Raw genomic sequence first — 19,614 nt, 5'->3', positions numbered from 1 at the left:
CAAGCACTGCGTAAGATATGCTACATATTGAAAAACAATGAAGTGCTGACCGTGCATGCACACACCACATGCCCCAGTAGCCTAAACTAGTGGAATGTTAATGTCACAGGAATTTACATATTGCCTTGACTTTAAATATGCATTGCAGCGAGATAGATTACTTATTATACATTCTACAGTGCAGTTACTTGATCACTTATTCAACATTTTGTGCCGGCTTCATAAAATTCTGAAGTAATTGGTTCAGTTGAGATGAATTGTGATGATACTGACTCTCCACCTGCATTATCTGCAAACAGCGATTCTATCACTTTACTTTATCAAGTTTTTTTTTCCTCCCCCGCTTTTCTCCCCAATTGATACATGTGCAGTTGCCAGCCGCTTCTTTTCACCTGACAGCGAGGAGTTTCACCGGCAGGACATGGCGCGTGGGAGGGACACGCCATTCCCCCCAGTTCCCCTCCCCCCTCCAACAGGCACCCCAACCGACCAGAGGAGTGCAGTGCAGTGGCCAGGACGCATACCCTTAATGTGGCGTCCCACCTGCATACACGGCCAATTGTGCCTGTATGGACGCCCGACCAAGCCGGAGGTAACACGGGGGCTCGAACCTGCGACCCTCGTGTTGGTAAGCAGGGAATCTACCACTGCACTACCCGAACGCCATGTATCACGGTTAGTGTCCTTGTGTAGCGCTGAGTTGAAGGCCGATGTGCTGATTATTATGCTGCGTCCCCCAGTCTCCGAATGAGGAGCGCAGAGGCAAGCGGATTTGGCTGGGGGGGAAGAGGGGGTGATGAGGGAACAACTCCTCTCTCTCCCTCCCTCCCTCCCTCTCTCTGTCTGGTTCTGTCCCTCGTCACAAGCAGAGATGCATCCAGTATGGCTTGGGCCTCCAGCAGCAGCAGCAGCAAACCCCACTCAGACTCAGTTCATTACTCCAACTCCATCTCCATCCGATCAAATCACCCGGAGAGCCTCTCGACGTGACATGCTGCTAACATCACATCTAAAGCCTCGCTTCACAAAACCGGACGCATGCTCGCCCACCATAGCCGCATGGGCTTATACAGAATCACACGCGCACGGACACACACAGAGATGCACACACAATAGATAGAAAATACTCATTGACAATGAGAACACGTCCGAGCATGTTCAAGTACACACACACATCACGTCCACACACACACACACACAAATCTATCCCTCTCTACACCTGTCGTCCTTGTTCAAAGCCCGCTCTCATCCATTCCTGGTCAGAGTGAAAGAAGGCTTGTACCCACAATCACACCGTGGCATGATAAAAGGATATAACAGACAGAGGGCGCCGGAGAGAACAACTCTATTGTACCGCTACAAAGCAACCTTGTTAGAAACCGTTTCCATTATGCAACCTCCTATGGGCAATGGCTCTTTCATGCTAACAAAGAGTGCGAACGCCACGTTTCTGTAGGAACGGCAAGGAGCAGGGAAACTGAACCACCTGACCGCGTTTCTCTTTTTAGACGCGGAGCTCTGTCAGACTGACGACTTAAAAACAGTCATTTAAAGTTTAGAGAGGCGCCCTGAGTGTTCGGACAATGGTGTTCCAACGCCGACACGCTGTACATTTCACGGCTTCCACGCTTTCCATTATACCTGGGCGCCGCGCCGCGCCGCTCGCTGCTGAAATTACAGGCTGTCCAGCTCAACGGAGGTTTATGGTCATTTTCAGCCACTCAGCCCCCGGGGAAGTGGCAGGGGAGCCCCCACAGAGGGAGCTTGCGTTCAGCCGGCCTGACACTTTAAACACAGTGATTGGGCTGAGTGCTGAGTGCCTGTCCGTCCAGCTTGGCACTAATAGAAAACTAATGGCTTCTTATATAGATTCGTATTCCTATCGCTCGATGCCGGTGACAAACAATGTGACTCAGATCAGATGAGTGTCTGTCTTGGAGGGCCCGTTCTTGATGAAGGAGATGAGGCAGCAGGAAAAACAGCACGGCAGTTATCAGACTACAAAGCTCTCTAACAGCTTCCCCTCTTCTACATTAAAAAACAACTGTCTTATCTAAAGCGAGGATCCTATCTCGTTTAGACACTTCCCCTCTGCGCTCGATCCGCAAATGAGTTATGATCATTTCTGGTAAATTTGAAATGATTGCAGCTCGTTCTTATCGCTTCCCTGAATCTTCAGAGTGGCGTCAGAAGCCGTATCGCTCACTCATCTACAGAAAGCATAATAACCAGAAGAACAATAACCATGAGACAATAGCTGGCAACATAATAGCTGTTATGAAGCGATGAGACAAACAGAAGATCTTCTCTCGCCTCCTCTCCTTCTCTCTCCTCTGCCCTCTACGTCTCTCTTCATCTCCTTTTGTGCTCGGCTCCTCTGACCTCATCATCACGTCACCCTCCCTACCTGCTTCTCCTCACACCCCCTCCTCCCATCTCCACATCAACGTTCTGCTTGCATTGTCATATGCATGTACACTGATTGTCATTGCATCCCCCCCAAGTGCTCGTATGCAAACTCACAGCGAGGGAATTTGACCCTGGCTCAATCAATAGCACCGAACGGCCTTGCGTGTCCTTTTGTCACTTAATTGGTGTTAAATGTCAAAGCAAACAAAGGGGCTTGACAACAGCGAGATTTTACGATAGCGGTATTTCTCTTCTTTTGACACACCGTTTTCAGCACTGTGCAGCACAGCTCGTTACGTCAGAACACTTATTATGAAAAGTCTAACAGTGCAGCACTGACCTTGCAAGTTGATTGCTATAAGTACATTTTGGTTAAAAGGGCGTAGAAAAACCCATCAGACCAATCTTTTTCATTTTCACTGAAGGACACTGGAAATTCTTTTAATTTGGTCTGCCATGCTGTCTGTTTTTTGCCACACAGCTTTCTGCTGTTGACCCTGAGACAACAGCGCCTCCGCAGCTCTGCTCAGAGACTATTGTTGACGGTGTCCACAATTCACGCTCAAGGCTATTTTCCCTTCAGTGTGCCTGGACAGAGGCCTGCCTTATTGGCCCCGCGATGGGATTCCCGGTCAATACTCTGAAAGGCCATGGTGGGCAGATGGCTTTCACTCAAAAGTTTAGCTTAGCCATCTCGTCACACAACCTTTACCCCGTCACTCAGCAAGGATTGAAACCAACAAAGAAAGTGGTGGCACAACCTCCCCTGCATTATTATAAGCACCAAATTCAAAGTAACAAAGTAACAATCTGAACATATACTTCGGTTTCATTAAAGTTATAATCCATAAGATTTCAGTTTTGTTCTCTTGGGTGACACCTATGGCGATGACTGGTAATTGCAGGTGAGATCCAAACAGTGTTATTGTGTGACGTCCGTCAGTTTGTTCGGCCATAGTAACCACCCGTAATGCTAGCAGAGACGGGGAAAAAGTATCTTGTTATCCTACTTCACACAAGAGTTGTCAGGGAACCTACAGTAACCTACAGAGTGAGTCTATTGCGTTAGCTCCGCCCACCCTGTGTCACCACAGACACCAAGTTCATAAATGCTGCAATACTGAAAATGCAAAGTCTTCCATCAATGGGCCATAGGCTCAATCACCATTGTGTTAACTCACTATCAGATAGAAAGATAGTGACTTAACAGACATTTATTTACATGAAAATCTTATGGATTATAGCTTTAAACGTATTCTTTTTTTGGAAACACTTCCTCACACATGATTACAGTAACTTCCCGTGTTCGGTGACCAGAGAATCGGTGGCAAATTCATTGTTTCTCTCACCTTCTCTCCGTCTCCCTCTGCCTCGACACCACGCTTTGTTTGACGTCTTGAATGTGAGGTCACTGGAATGAATGCTAAATCAAGCGTGCCACACACACGACCCACTACTGTCTATTTGGTAAGGGTGAGTAGATTATTCAAGGTTATCTGAACTCCCTAAATACTCTGTGAACAAAAGCAAACAGCCTTCCCCAGTCCAAAGTGTGCACGTCAAACAAACGGATGAACGGTCCCCGAAACACCACAAAGTGAGTTAACGGGACACGGCAGAACGGTTATTACCAGTAATTAAACGGCTATTCATCACAAAACAAACAATTCTCTCGTAATATCGCTACCGTCCTGAAGTGCAGGGAGAAGTTCAGAGAGACAGACATCGAGGACCAGACAGGATGATGGAGAAGAAGAATGAGTGGACGCTAACTGCCACATTCAACATTGCACACGTCCTGGAGATAAGTTTGAAGTCCTATTGATAATGTTAGCATTAATAATAGATGCGCTACGATAGGGAGAGGAGATTGTGAAGGCGGGGCAGGCGATCCGGGCCTCGGCCGGTAATGGCTGTAGCTTTCCATCATACCATGTTCCCTATGAGGTTACAGTTAGGGAGGTAAATGCATATATACTAGGGGTGTAAACAAATGTACGCGTATTTGTACCGTACCATACTGTACTGTATTCGTAACAAAACTGTACCGAACGGTGCAGCTGTATCGTTTTTTTTTTTTTTTTTTTTAATAAAAGATATAAATAAATCTGAGTTCCCACACTGACATATTAAGGGGGTTGGTACCTCTATCAGTTCCTTTGGGTTTTGCTAGCTGTACACTAAAAATTTGATTTGGTCAGACTGAGACTGACTGGAACCCCAGCTTAGCCACCAGTGACTGCTACATAAAAAGTGTTCATAAAAAAAATTAAAAAATATTGATGGTTACAATAGTTCACAATAAACAATGAGTCATTTTTTGTTTTGCAATTTTTTCCCTTACTGTACTGAAAAATGAACCGAACCGTGACTTCAAAACCGAGGTACGTACCGTTACACCCCTAATATATGCTAATCCATGTATTGCAATTAAATGCACAATTCCTCTTTTCCAATTGCTACCTCCTTCTTACTTGCTGGCTCTCTCTCTCTCTCTCTCTCTCTCTCTCTCTCTCTCTCTCTCTCTCTCTCTCTCTCTCTCTCTCTCTCTCTCCACTCTCTATACCACTTTCCCTGTTCGGTGCTCTCATGTGAAGCCAGCAAGCTGAGCAAGTCTCTAACGGTACTCGAGGCCTGATTAAAGCGGCGTACTGCAGCAAACTGTACTATGTACGGGGAAAAGGTCACCAATTGACACATGCTTTGCTTGCAAAACCAGCGCTTTACACTCTCAGAAAAGACACTTAACTTTGATAGCTGGTATTGTAACGGGGGAGATGGGAACACACAGTCCAGGTACCATTGGCACACACTTATAAGGCTAAGAGACATTTGATGTATCGGTGTGTACAGTATGTATGTGTGTGTGTGTGTGTGTGCGTGCCTGTCTGCATGTGGGCGTGCGTGCGTGAGTGTGTGTGTGTGTGTGTGTTTGTGGGCGTGAGCGCCTGCATGGGTGTATGCGTGTGTCTGTGTGTGCGTGCACGCTCGTGCATGTGCGTGTGTGTGTGTGTGTTTGTGCGTGTGAGGGACAGAAAGAGAGTGATGATAAAAGTGCAATAGCATCCTCATTTCTTTCAGCTTTGTCTTCAGAAGCCACAGCGTAATGCCATCTGGGCCAGTCATCCTCCCTACACTGTTCCCCCTCAGTGGAGACTTGAGTTGTCAGATACAGCAGAGCAGGCTGTTGATTTAGGGCAGTGTGTGTGTGTGTGTGTGTGTGTGTGTGTGTGTGTGTGTGTGTGTGAGAGAGAGAGAGAGAGAGAGAGAGAGAGAGAGAGGGAGCAGTAGGGTGAGGAGTTTTCTGTAAGCAGAAGGCCTGGTATATCCCCCAAACTGGGTCAAGTTACCTGTACAGTGATCGATTGTCTCTCAGCTCCCCACTTTGAAAACTCAATCAAAGAGCACCCAGTGAGCCTGGAGACCAGGGGGTATAAATCAAAGATAGAAGTGTTGCATCGATCCCCCAGACAATCAATAGGTACACACATACGACTCAATAGTCTTTAGGTTGGCTTTCACCCGACCAGCGCAGAGCAGATTGACCAGGGAATGGACAGGGACTAACTCCGGACTCTGTTGGCATACATACATTCGCACACACAAGTACACACACATGCAAGCACGCACGCACGCACGCAAGCATGCACGCACGCGCACACACACACACACACACACACACACACACACACACACACACACACACACTACACAGCCCACCACAGCACATCCAAATATAGCCTATCGTCACCCTGTGGACTCAGCACTCCCAACTGAATAAGCGATGGATGCATCAGTAGGACAGTGGTAGCAGAGGGCTGAGAATGGGAGAAGAAAGGACAATAGCAGAACAATAACAGGGAGAGATGTCTGTTATGTCTGTTTGTGCAGGGTTACAGGAAGTAATAAAATAATAACCACAGAGGAAGTCCACCCAAGAGTGCGAAATCTTTTTTTTTCTTTCTTTTTTGTACGACTCGCTTGTTCTGTGTCCAACGATGGTCCCCAGGTCTCTGAGTGGGCTGCGGTATGTCAGCTAATTCCTCCATAGAGACCCTGGAGAGAATGAACTCCTCTCTCCTGCAATATGCCACATAAACCCAAGCCAAAATTCTATATTTGAAATCCTTTCAAATATTTAATCTGTGTTTGATTGAGTTCTGGGCTCCACCTGGAACAATTTGAACAGCCTCTAAAGGTGCAAAACCCCAGCCAATCTGGCACCCAACACGCTCACGCAAAAACTCCAAAAAGAAAGTATTTGAAGACATTTTCAGAGCGCAAGGCAAGGAGCTGCCGCCTTTTCAAATTCTAAACTAAATTATAAAATAGGTAAGTATACATTTTTTAATCCATTTGGACTTGGCCGTGTTTGGAGCCGTGACCTGGTATTCATCAAGAGTGTGTTGCGGGGGAGCTACGGGGAGCTAAGCTGCTGGTTGAAATGGCCAGCAGAGCCTGCTGCAGAGATCCATAGCTCTGTGACCACAGCACTGACCCCCAACCTGCTGTGCAGTAGCTTTACGGCCCGGATCGATCCCACAACTTTCCCTCCCTCTCCACCTTCTCTCTCTCTGTCTCATTATCTCTCCTCTTCCATCCACCCCTCCCTCCCTCCCTCCCTCTCATCCTACCTCCATCCCTCTCTCTCTCTGTCCCTCCATCCCTCCCTGGTGTTAAAATGAAATGGGCTTGGGCTGGCCGCGCAGCGCCTGTTTGGAGTCAGACAGGCGCCCCCACGGGAGACAGGCCTGTCGTTCAATGATCTTCTGCTTTTATCAACATCTCTCCGGCAGGGGAGGACGGAGCCAGAGGTACTTTCTGGGCTGTGGGCTCGTGCTTCAGAGTTGTGCTTCTGAGAAGGTTGTTGTTTCTGGGTTTTGTACAGTTGAGTTCCACATGGAGGTAAACAAACATTCACCTCTGGGCTTTGGCTTCATTAGGATAATAAATGTGTTTTAAATTCAAATTTGCTTGCTGCGCAAAAAATAGAAGCAACAAACAAGAGTAACGAATACCCTGGTTTTATACACCTGCCCACACTTTATGTTTTTTAGTCTGAAACTGATGTTAATATTAGGTAAATTAACCAGCACATACCCTTAATCCAGCTTTCCACCCGCAGATAAAGCCACATGTGCCTGTAGGACGCCTGACCAAGCATTATGGCAACATGGGGCGCGAACCTGTGACCTTTGTGTTGGTGGGCAGAGAATCTACTGACTGCACTGACCGGGCACCCTCTGGATAGTGCAAAGTAAGAGTAGTAACCTACATTATTGGTAGGAACTAACATAACTCACCCTCCATCATGTGAAACTCATGAACGTGCACTCAGAGCATCACTGAGCTGCACTGATACGTCCTACAAAACCACCTCAATCCGGGTGCCTTTTTTTTAGGGAGTCCATTACTGTGGATACCTCAAGGCGGGATAAAATCACCAATCAGAGAACACTGTCAGCCCAGCGCTGACCAATGTCATCTCAGTGTAATTGAATCTGTGACATTCTCTTGCATGGCAGCACTTATTCACTGCGGGAGAACGTGGCACTCATGCAGTGAATTGTAATGGTCACGTTCAAGCTCACAGCGGATTGCGCGGGCGCGCGTGTGTGTGGTTGCTGAATGACAATATGTTTGTGTATCAACGCGCGTGCCTCTAAAAGTGTGTGTCCGTGCTGTGTGAGTGTGTGTTCTCACGTTGAGGTGTTGACCTCCAGGGGGCAGAGCGCAGCTAAAGATAACGAGCTTGAACGTCCTATTTCATACGTCTCAATAAGGAGGGGCGCAGCAGACACCTGAGGGCTTAAAGGTCAGAGAAAGCAACTCGGCCTGAAAACAGATTAGACAAAGCAGGCGAGCGGGTAATTATCAAGACAATCATAAATCGGAGGAGGTGGCGATAGACTTTAGTAACGCAACGACGTGTGGATTTAGTGTCGGCGGGGACGAATTGGGTTTCCACCATTACTGCCGCAGCCTGGAAGGCCTCTACTGAAACAGGAGAGATGTGAAGTGCAGAGAAACTGGGCAAAGGGAATTGTTGTGCATTGGCTAGATAGAGTAATCTCTCCTGCTGAGCAAAGACACATACAAACAGCACATGGAAGGAAGCCATGTTTGCCTCTCAATACCTGTGCTTAAAAGGAGAGTAATCACAGGAAGTGCAACTCGAATTTTTCTGACTGTAAATCATTCTTACTCTCCGAGTATACAGGTGGACTGAAGAAAGGCTTTCAGAGGAAATGGAAAACAAATCATTTTCTCACTAGATATCCAAGAGAGAGGATTACAATAGCTCTGTAACACACCCGGGTACAAAATGTTCTCAGAGTTAGTTTAGTCATCATTGCCTACTATTCATTCTGCAGCACAGCATAGCATCACTTTTTGCTGCAGCAGAAATGTATTGATACATTTGAAATGGGATTCGAGTACTTCTCTGTGATTTACTGCTCATGTCCGCCACAATAAACTAACTGAATCATTTCCGAAAGTTAAAACGTGTCAGAATGAAGGAAACATTCCAAATAACTGAAAGGATTCTACCGAGTAAATCAGTGGCTGATTTCCGCACAAAGTAATCATGAACCAGTAGGGGGCTATCATCTGCCATGTCTATAGTCTATAGGCTGATACTTTGCTGTGAGTAATACAAAGCGAGTGGAAAACAAAAAGAGAGAGAGAGACTGTGCACTGACGGGTGGAGCAACGACGGTGGTTAGACAGCCACTTGGGGTAGTCGACGCACAAACAAACAGTGTGAGAAGCCGCCGCTGGCTGTCACTGGATTGTATGAGCTGCCTAATCATCTGTCACTTTGGAAATGGAAAAGTAGTCAAAAGTTTTCCCTTCTCATAATCATTGGTGACTGTCGAGTGCTGCGGCCTTGCGGCAACACTGTGCACCTGGATGCGATTCTTTTCTTTTCTCGGATGGATGCGGACCGATCTGCCCTACTCTGCCTCTGATTGGCTTACCCTGATGTTTTTACCCTTACCCCTATCCAATCATCACTCATGCCTAAACCCAACCCATCCTTTGCAACTGCCATCCACATCCATCCTAGGAAGAGGGAAAATCACTACCTGGACAGAGCTATTTCAACTACGATCTTCCACTCTCTGTAATGTCAAACCATCCGGCATGAAATCCGACCAAGAAAACGAGGACAACGAGGAAGTGTCCACACCAGATTAGATTAAGGAGGCCCCCTATAATCCTCTCAAAATGTCTGATCTCTTCAACACAAAGACATCCGTCATGCTAAATGTGTGATGGTGGTGGAGTCTGAGTCACTGCCCTGACCGATTGGGACATTTTCACTGCCAGTTTGAATGAGACGGTTTCTGTAATCACAGACTAAATAATTGTCCCCCCTTATCACAACCACCATACCTGTTCAATCTTTTAGGAAATATCCAAGCTCCAAACGTTAGATCATGACCCATATCAGGCACAGCCTGAGGGAAAAACACAAGGCCTTGTGTTTTTCAGTGACAGGACTGGGTTTCAATCAAAACCACAAGCAGATTAATTAAGAACAACATTACCAAGGCCAAACTTTAATACTTGCAAATAGTAAACATGTCCCCCACCAAGTATGTAGTTCCACTCAATTGGGTGAGTCAATGATTGCTGAGCGTAATTGAAATACTGTATGAGTCACATTTGGACAATCCATCCAGCTGTCAGACCACATCTGGACCCAACCAGTTTTCCTACCGGACCAACAGAGGGACTGAGGAGGCTGTGTCTCCTTCATTCCCTCATCCAGCACCTGGAAGCATCATGCAACTTCCCCCGTATACTAGACTCTATAGTACTGAGTACCGAAGGGATGACATATTTTTGTAGGCTTACCCAGAGGTCCCTGCACTTCCTGGTTCTTACGTGTAAAGTTCAATGGGATTTTTGTATGGGAATTTGGGTTAAATGGATGAAATAAGATCTGTGGTTAACAAAAGTTTATGAAACAGCAAAGTTTGTGTTCAGTAAGATACTGTAATCTTCACAAATGAGGACCACTTTTATGACTTTTGAGTTTTCTAAAAGTCGTGTTAAAAAAACACATTTACGCTTCGAAAATCAAAAGTGGTCCTCATTTGTGAAGATTATCTTGCTCAACACAAACTGCTGTTTCATAAACTTTTGTTAAGAACAAACCTTATTTCACGCATTTAACCAAAACCCCAGTACAACAACCCCATTGACCTTTACACGAACATGCTAACATCCAGGTCTTCCAGATTCATGCCTGAGGTAGTTGACTTCAGTTCTGCTTTCAATACCATCCAGCACCACCAGGGGCCAAATCTTATAAACCATGTGTACACAAAAAAGTGTGCTGCACCACTTTCCACACAGGTTGCAGAATTTATAAAAATCCACGGACTGTGAGAATGTGCATACCGGACCGGTACACATCTCTCACAATTCTGTAGTGCACGCAGTCTTCTGAGTCCGACTGGTGTGGTGTGGCAAAAAAGGATAATGTAAGTGTGAATTTTGGTGACATTTTATTTTGAGCTTTTTTGGGCTTACACAGATTCCTACACCTAAATATACACAGAGTTTTATACATTTGGCCCCAGGTGATCAGGAGACTCCACCACCTCAATGTATCTCCACTCCTCATCCACTGGATTCACAGCAGACAACAGACCACAAGCCGTCAGAGTGGGTACATGAGATCTTCCACCATCATCACCAACAACAACAGAGCCCTATATGGCTATGTGCTGAGCCCCTTCCTGTACACACTCTACACACCAACGACTGCACTAGCCCCTCACCCATCACCACATACTTCAAATACACTGAGGGCACACCCATACTTGCACTCCTCCTCACTGACAATAACCTACCAGAGCTCCATCTTCAGCTAAATGTTACCAACACAAAAGAAATGGTCATCACAAACCCCAGTTCACACTACAGTCCATAACCCCGCCCACATGCATCAATAATGAAACTGCTAAACTGGCAGAGGTCAGAGGTCCCGCCCCCTCAAAGCAGTACATAGTTAATGAGGGGAGAGACAGAGCGCGGTTAGAGTAGTCCCACAGAGGCTGGATTTTTTTTGTAACAGAATTCATAACCTTGTTTTAAAGACCCATGAGACCCATGAGCTAAAAATAGTATAAAATGGCACCTTTAAAATTTCTCTGACACGCTCAGGACAATAAACCCAGTTTTAATCAACACACCACTGACACCCATAAACGCAGCCAGCAAAGACTTTCTGCCACACCTCCCTTTCTGTCACTACTGCACAAAGGCATCATCCAGCCCATCTTACTCAACTGCTGCTCACCCTGTTTCTTCAACATGCTAACTGCTACAAACAAGAACAAACTCATCCACTCACACATAACGCCTCAGAAATCAATGGACTCCCCACCCAAAACCTCTCAGACCTCAACTGCAGAGCCCTAAGACACAGGGCACTCACCACAATGCATGACCCCACAAAGGCCCTCAATCCACTCTCCTCACTCCTCCCACCAGGTCACAGGTACAGCTCTCTGACCTGTCCTCACTCCTCCCACCAGGTCACAGGTACAGCTCTCTGACCTGTCCTGACTCCTCCCACCAGGTCGCAGGTACAGCTCTCTGACCTGGAAATTGGACCCTTTTAAAAAGAGCTTTCTCTGCTATCGAGGCACTGAACAAACTGAACGCTGAATGTTATGTTGTTACATGCACAGTATATACTTTATGTATTTACGTGGGGCCTGCAAAGCTGTGAAAACAAATGTTCCTTTAAGGGACTATAAAGTATTGTATTCTTGTATTGGTTGTTATTTTTAGCAGGGGGGGTCTTCAACAGTCTAACCCTCAGTCGAACTCCATTAGGCTCATAAATGAGCTTTTAAACACTTCAAATTATTCAAATGTCCCGTCGCACATTTTTTAAGCTATTAGACTAATGAAGGCGGAACATATCTCCCTCAGTCATTTGGACGCATAGCCTATAATTGATAGCCAGATACGGCGCATCGTTTGGGCGGGTGGAAAAGATCTCGACAGCCGATTGGGCTGATAGTGTTTCACCTGCTCTCAGCAGCACTAACACAAGGAAACAAGTCACGGCTGGGTAGGTGTGAATTGAATCCGGACGCTTGAATCCAATAGAGGGCCCCCGCGCAGCCAAAGTGATCCACTAATGTTGTGTTCAGCTTAATTGAGCGTTGTCCCTTCAACTTAGCCTCACGTCTTCATCCTGCGCCTAATAGCCGCGGCTTCCCCGAAAGTCTAATTACTTTGCTGGCAAAGTTACAGCCGAGAAATAGAAAACTTTAGAATGCCATGGGAGGGAGGAAATTGCAGTCAAACGGGAACTCACTCTAACGCACGGATTAAATGTTCCTTTTTTGAATATAAGAAGATGATAATGAATCTTCAGATGTGTTTGGCGGGGGCTCATCCGGTAAATCTGTCCAGCCATGCAAAAAAACAAACACACACACACGCACACGCACACGCACACACACGCACGCACGCACGCATGCACGCACACTCACACACACACACACACACACACACACACACACTGACACACACACACACACACACACACACACACACACACACACACACACACACACCCGTTTATATCACTTACATATGCAGACAAATTAATATCTGCACACACTTGAGCTCATTCCCTCCCCCGTGTCCCCGCCCGCCGCGCCCCGGGCCCACCTGCAGAGGGGGTCCTGTCGGCAGAGCCTCCTCAGCTCCAGACAGTTGGGTTTGACCTTCTCCTTGAAGGAGCAGTCGGGCACGATGGTCTGCCTGCGTCGCTCGGAGCAGCCCTCGTGCTGGCAGGGGCAGAAGAGCAGGCGGTGGCTGTACTCGGTGGGCACGCGGTCCAGGAACTGCCTCAGGGCCTTGTGGCAACGCTTCCGGTTGCAGGCCTCGCCCTTGTTGGGGTCCCCCTTGCTGCAGGTGGCGATGTAGGCGGAGCGCTGCTTCTTGCAGGTGCTGTTGAGGTTGCAGGCTTTGGCCGCGTCCAGGCAGGGGTTGCAGTTCTTGCCGGTGTCGGGACACTGGAAGCCTTTCGGGGCCACCGTGTGCATTCCTGAGCAGAGGATTACAGGGAAGGGAGGGAAGGAACTCAGTGACCAAAATACTAAGAACTCAACTTCAAGGGAATGGTAGTTCAAGCCTTGTGGTTTGAAATACACTTGGCAATCTACTGAAATGTCATATTTCATGTACCGCACTGTCATGACAAATACACTTGAAATACAGTAGACTTGTGGATTTCATTGTTTTCTATTAATATTTCCACATAGGGATGTTTTGAATTCATACAGACACATTTGGACTGTCTGTTGCGGCTGATAATACCTGATCAAACACAACCTGGATCAAATGCAATCATGCCAGATGGATAAAAATCCATTGAGCCCATGATTCAACATCGTGAATTTGATCCGGTTTAGCGTGTGTGAGCTTGGCTCCAAACAAAGCAGCAATACACAGTCACATTTGCAAATGTTACACGTGTCCACTGAAGGAGGCTTTCGGGTATCATGTATTCTTCTCTGTTTCTGCAACCAACACAAAGCCAGTGGAGAGACGCCCGCAACTTGCCCATATCCATTCTAACCGAATTATTGATTCAGTCCGTCCCAGACCTTGAGTGAAATATGAATGAATTAAGCTATGATTCCAAATTGGATGCTTAAATACACTATTTATTTGCAGGTATTTTCATTTGTAGGATGTGATGATCGTAATATTAGTGCATTATCAAGTTGCTGTTTATCATATTGAATTTGAGGTTACCCTGAATATGAACTTGATTTATTTTGATGTTTCCAATTTTTGCAAGTATGATGAAGTAAACGAATTTAATTAGCCTAATGGAAAAAGTGCAGAGCGGACATTAGTCCTTCGTGGAATATCGACATGGTGTGAATGTCACGTCTTGAAGTGTATTGACGAGAAGACTAGGCAGTGGGAAACAACACTAAATACTGTAACATCCTCTCATACGTGCTGCAGCTCAAGGACTCGGCAAAGACTCTGTGCTGCAATACATGCTGTGTTGAGCCTGCTATTGGATGGTTCAAGTACATGATTAAGTTTCCCTCCCCCTCCCCTTCCCGTGTAATCACAAACTGAAACATTGCAATTACCCCTCGGGCTGCACATCATATTTGTGGAAAACAGATTATGTCATTAGGTGTGTTTAGGGTTTTCTGTGAGATACTGCGTGCACAGCACCGGGGCTGCGGTGAGAATTCACACCTGTTTCTGAGATACACCCGTAATAAAACAGCATCGCGTTCACTCGTGGCACCCCTCTCTTGTATTCAGGCTATATTAGACAGGTTAACCTCCCTCCCCTGTAGATAATGATATTTCAGAGGTCGTGGCAGCATGGCGACACCCAGAGAGATTCATCTCTTATTCAACAGAACCAATCTCACTCTGTGTCTATCAGACGGCCCGGAGCAGGAAGAGGACCATTTATTTTAGAGGGGTGTGCCAGGAAACGCCGTATTGTTTCCAAGCGGTGCACATTATCAATCCTAGAAATGGGGCTACATAGAACAGACACATCACATCGCAGCGGGCGAGAAAATAAACAAACCCCCCCAAAATAGATGATTTTGCACTTTCAGATCACGTCGGATGAAACAAAAAGTCGCCGCCACGGAGAAACCAGCAGAAGTGGAGAATCGGGATTTCATCACAGACGAAAGATAACGCAGTTAATCTGGCTTTCTTGTTAACCAAGGCTATTATTTTGGATGTATCAAGGTTGAATGTAGCAGGTGCTCAGATAAACTGCCAGAGTGTTCGGCGCCCGCACAGGTGTTCAAAATTGTATCTGTGTCTGTGTCAGTATTTGTCACCCACCAGGGAGCACTTGCCTGCTCTATACAAATAATACCAGCATTAAGTTTTTTTTTTTATGTCTGTTAATAAAAAACAACAACAACAAACATCATAGGATCTTCAAACGAACCCTTAAGATGCCACCTTGTTTATCCTGCTCTCTCAGAGGGGAGAGGATTAACATTCTCCAACAGATGTCTAACAACATAACATACTCACACAGAGTCTGGTTAGTGCAAGAGACTGAAAAGACAAACAAAATGTTGCTCAAAAACCCCATTTCCTGTGCACAAACCACTTCCAAAAACCAGCCCACGGCACGCGCAGGATACGAGACAATTAGCCGACCCTGTGGAGGGGGAGAGAACAATCCGGCTCGGTTGATCTGTGATTAGAATGAGAATCAAAACAAGAGGCGGAGTTTGTCCTCGGGCAGGAAGAGGCTGAGCCAGGGCCAAAGTTTGACTCAAGTGGGCCAGCGGGGCCTGAAGGGGGGCCAGTACGGTCCAGCTGGAGGGGAGGTTAGCGGGACGGCTGTCCAGCGGGCCCAGCTACATAACATTGATGGATTGCAGCTCCTAAATCTCCCCTGGCCATCTGCAGGCTCTAATGTGGGCCACTGGGGGGTCCGGGATGAAAAGAAAATAGGAGGAGGATGAGAGCTACCAAGATTTATCTGACCAAGCAGGGGCTGAAGCTGCTTCTGCGGCTGCAGCTACAGACGTGTGTGTTTTTTCTTTTCTTTTACTACCTCTGATTGGGGAGCCCAAGATTGAATTCAGTGCTCAAACCTAAAAAGATGTCCTGAGGGCGAACATAAGACACAAAGCCCTGCTGATGGCTCTGACGTACTCGCACACAAGCCGGAGGAGGTGGAGGAGACGGGAGGGGAAACGTGCAGTATTGTGTTACAGACTGATAATTGATTTTCCAAGTGCATTACGATGAAGGTTTTCAGCAAACACACTCGGCTATAATGTGAGGAGGAAGAGGCCGATAAGCCAACGATAAGCGACACACAAAAATGGAAAAAGCTTTAAGGGGGGGGGGGGGGGGAGAAGGCTGGAGCAGTTGATTACAGCAGCTGATCCTGACAGATAGAGAGATGAAATGAGCGGACACAGACTAACAGATTGGACAGCCACTTACACAGACATGCTGGAGAGCTTTCAATTAACCCAGCCTCGTTCAGGAAACACGTGCCACTCTTGCTCAGAATAATTAACCCGGGCCATCGGCAGTGCAATCAACAGCTCTCAGCATCACAATAGTCCCACATATCTATTTACCTATCTGCTGTCTGCTGCACTGTGCATTAATGAGTGATTGAGGAATTGACCGTGTGAGTGGATGGATGGATGGATGGATGGATGGCGGTCGACAGAGAACAATCGGCGCCATTAAAGTGTAGGATTAGTCAACGACGATCCCATTACAGCTCGGAGAAAACAATAGATATTAATGTCTGTCAGTTAGGGCTGGGCGATATGAATCAAAAATTATATTTCGGTATTTTTAGCTGATTAGCGATACACAATATATATGATATGATATGATATGATATTATATTGCCCCCCCCCCCCCCCAGCCAACTTTTACATCGGTCCGGGAAAAAAATGATAATTAATTAATAGACAGGACAATGGAGACAGGGAACCAGGCAGACGGACAGACAGAGAACATCAGTACACCTCAGACACACAACACAACAGCAAAGTAACTCGGTGATCATCTAGAGCGAAAAGGTGGGTTTTAAGCAAGGCCTTAAAAGTCTGTAAGGTGTTGGCAGACTTGATGTTCAAAGGGAGCTTATTCCACAGTGTCGGCGCCATCACTGCAAAAGCCCGGTAATATATCTCAGTATTCTCACAGTGTCGGCGCCATCACTGCAAAAGCCCGGTAATATATCTCAGTATTCTCAACCAACTGGGCTAAATGTTCAGTGAAAGTCAAAGCCACATGGGAAATGTCACAAGCACTCTTATTAAAACAAGACTGTGATCAAAATACAATTGAAAGACCTTCCCTGTTTTAAAATATACAGCTGCTCAGGCTGGGTGATATGGACAAAATCAAATAGCACGATAGTTTTGACCAAATACCTATCGATCATTGATATTGAGACAATATTGTAAGGATGACTATTGGTGCGCTCACAAAATATTTACACAATGATCTTTGATAAATAATCATCATCCACACATTCAAGTTTGCATGTTCTCCCCGTGCTCCCTGGGGTTCCTCTATATATAACCCCCCACCAAGAAGAATGAAATGCAGAAGATTGTCATCTGACCACTGACCAGCGGCAGTTGGAAGAAGTTGGTCCCCGGGCGCTTCACTGCAGCTGCAGACTGCCCAGGCCTGACCATGGAAGAGGACGAGCCAGGACGGGTCAAACGTGGAGGACAAATTTCACGGCGCCTCCAAAAGCATATGTGTGTGTGTGTGTGTGTGTGTGTCTGTACTGGCTGCCGTGCACATGTGTGCGTGCAATGGTGTTTGTGACAAAATAAAGACGGAGTTTGTCCGTCCGGTTTAAATCTTTTTAATAAGTAATGTGGATATAATGACTAAATGGGTAAGGTAAAGGCAAATAATACAACAGCTAGAATAGTCTGCTAAGAAAATTACATGACTTTACTAAATAATGCGCCGTTAAAACCAGGAAAAGACGAACACGGATGGGCTGAAAGACAACACTTACTGTATGCCACATCACAATATAATGGTATCCGAAATGTAAGACGATATCTAGTCTCATATTATGATATTGATATAATATCAATATTGCCCAGCCCTGTTGTCAGTATACAATTTGCGCTGTGTCTATGAGGGGAAATGTGTTTTTGGTGTATATGCATGTAGTGCTAACCCGACGCTGCCAGAGAATTTGTTACCCAGAAACATGTGGGACTGCGTCTTTGCAAACCGTTTTGAAAAGGGCAGGTGCGTTCAAAAAATACCTGGCAGGTGAACCAGCTGTCTGTCACCGTCTATCACGGGCTCGCTTCTCGCTGTCATCACACCTAAATCCCGCCCATAGCTGCCTCTGGACGCTGATTCAAATTCAAGATATATCCGTGTTTACTCACAACTACTTTGTGCGTGGAAGATGTAGCTGTGTAAAAGATGTCGATGTCAACAGCAGTTAGCGTACTACAGTCATTATTTTTGGTGATTCCCGCTGTTTGATTCAGACTGTAAATAGACTTTTAATAGGGTTCATACTCCACAAGTGCCATAAATTAGACCCTGGCGATAGCAATATTGTGAAAATAACCATCTACTACTCATTCCACGTATATAGCACACAGAGAGAGAAAGAGCAAAGAAATAGAGAGAAGAGACAAAGGAGAAAGAAACAGACTGAGAGAGAAAATGAGAGAGAGGGAGAGAAGAGGCACAATGGATGGAGAAAGAAATTGAGTGAGGCAGAGAGAGAGAGAGAGAGAGGAGGCTACACGTACGACCGGGAGGGAGTGGAGAAACCATTCACGTACACTGCATCTGGATTTTGGTGGGTCCCCCCCCTAAGAGCAAGGGATCTTCCTTCCACAGTAATTGCTCTCTCTCAGCCTTATTTAAATTCTGCATTTCATATATCATCCCATCCTCCAGGGACGCTGCGCTGCGGAGGGGAGTTCAGCCCAGGTTAGGAAGAGCTTCTTGGCTCCGGGTATGTTCTCAGTAATTAGGAAAGGTGCCAAAGTTTGGATTTAATACAGCCCTGGGTGAGTGTGCGAGAGCTTGTTAGGCAAGTCTTTAGTCCGGACCCTAAGGAGCATGTCAAGCATTTCCGTGTCAAAGGGCTCATCAGTCATTAGCTTTGTACTGTGTGTCAGCGTGGTGTCCAGGGGGCCGGGCGAGGGAGAGGCCACGCTGGATCGGAAACATCATCTCCCTAAGCCGGACGTAACATGTTGGAAGATGTGCCTGACGTCATCAGAGGGAGAGTGTGGAGCTCAGGAGACATTTGCTTCCACAGGTTCCACTGAGTTTTAACCCTGGCCCTGAGTGCCAAATTAGCGGTGGAATATAATGAAATGGCATGAGGACACGAGAGAGAGGCAGAGGGAGGCAGAAGCACGGGGAGGGAAGTCAATGTTTGTATGTGAGAAGTGGGTGTGTTTGGGGGGGTGTCCAAAGGAATATTACATCCTTGTTAGTCTGACTCAACAGAAGTAGGCTAGTGGCGTGGGTTTAGCCTCTGATAAGCTCTGTCATTGGTGCCCTCCATTTCAGACAGAACGGAAAGGGAATCCTCTTCCGCTTCCGGTATTTTGGTAGGTTTTCAAACAATTTCGAGACGATACGTGAAACAACAACAACCTGCAAGCTAGC

General features: G+C 46.4%; 1 protein-coding gene across 1 annotated transcript in view; it reads right to left on the bottom strand.

Moving 5' to 3' along the window:
- LOC310783378 (GDNF family receptor alpha-2-like) overlaps positions 1-19,614 on the bottom strand; it is a 57,476-nt gene that overhangs the window by 17,561 nt on the left and 20,301 nt on the right. Inside the window, exon 4 of the mRNA XM_083644227.1 lies at positions 13,120-13,498. Coding sequence (XP_083500353.1) covers positions 13,120-13,498 — 379 coding nt within the window. The remainder of the gene's footprint in view (positions 1-13,119; positions 13,499-19,614) is intronic.

This window comes from Poromitra crassiceps, assembly GCF_964638095.1.
Source record: "Poromitra crassiceps genome assembly, chromosome: 10".
NCBI classification, from domain to species: Eukaryota; Metazoa; Chordata; class Actinopteri; order Beryciformes; family Melamphaidae; genus Poromitra; species Poromitra crassiceps.
Note: the sequence above shows the minus strand (reverse complement) of the source record. Positions and strands in the feature narration are given on the sequence as shown.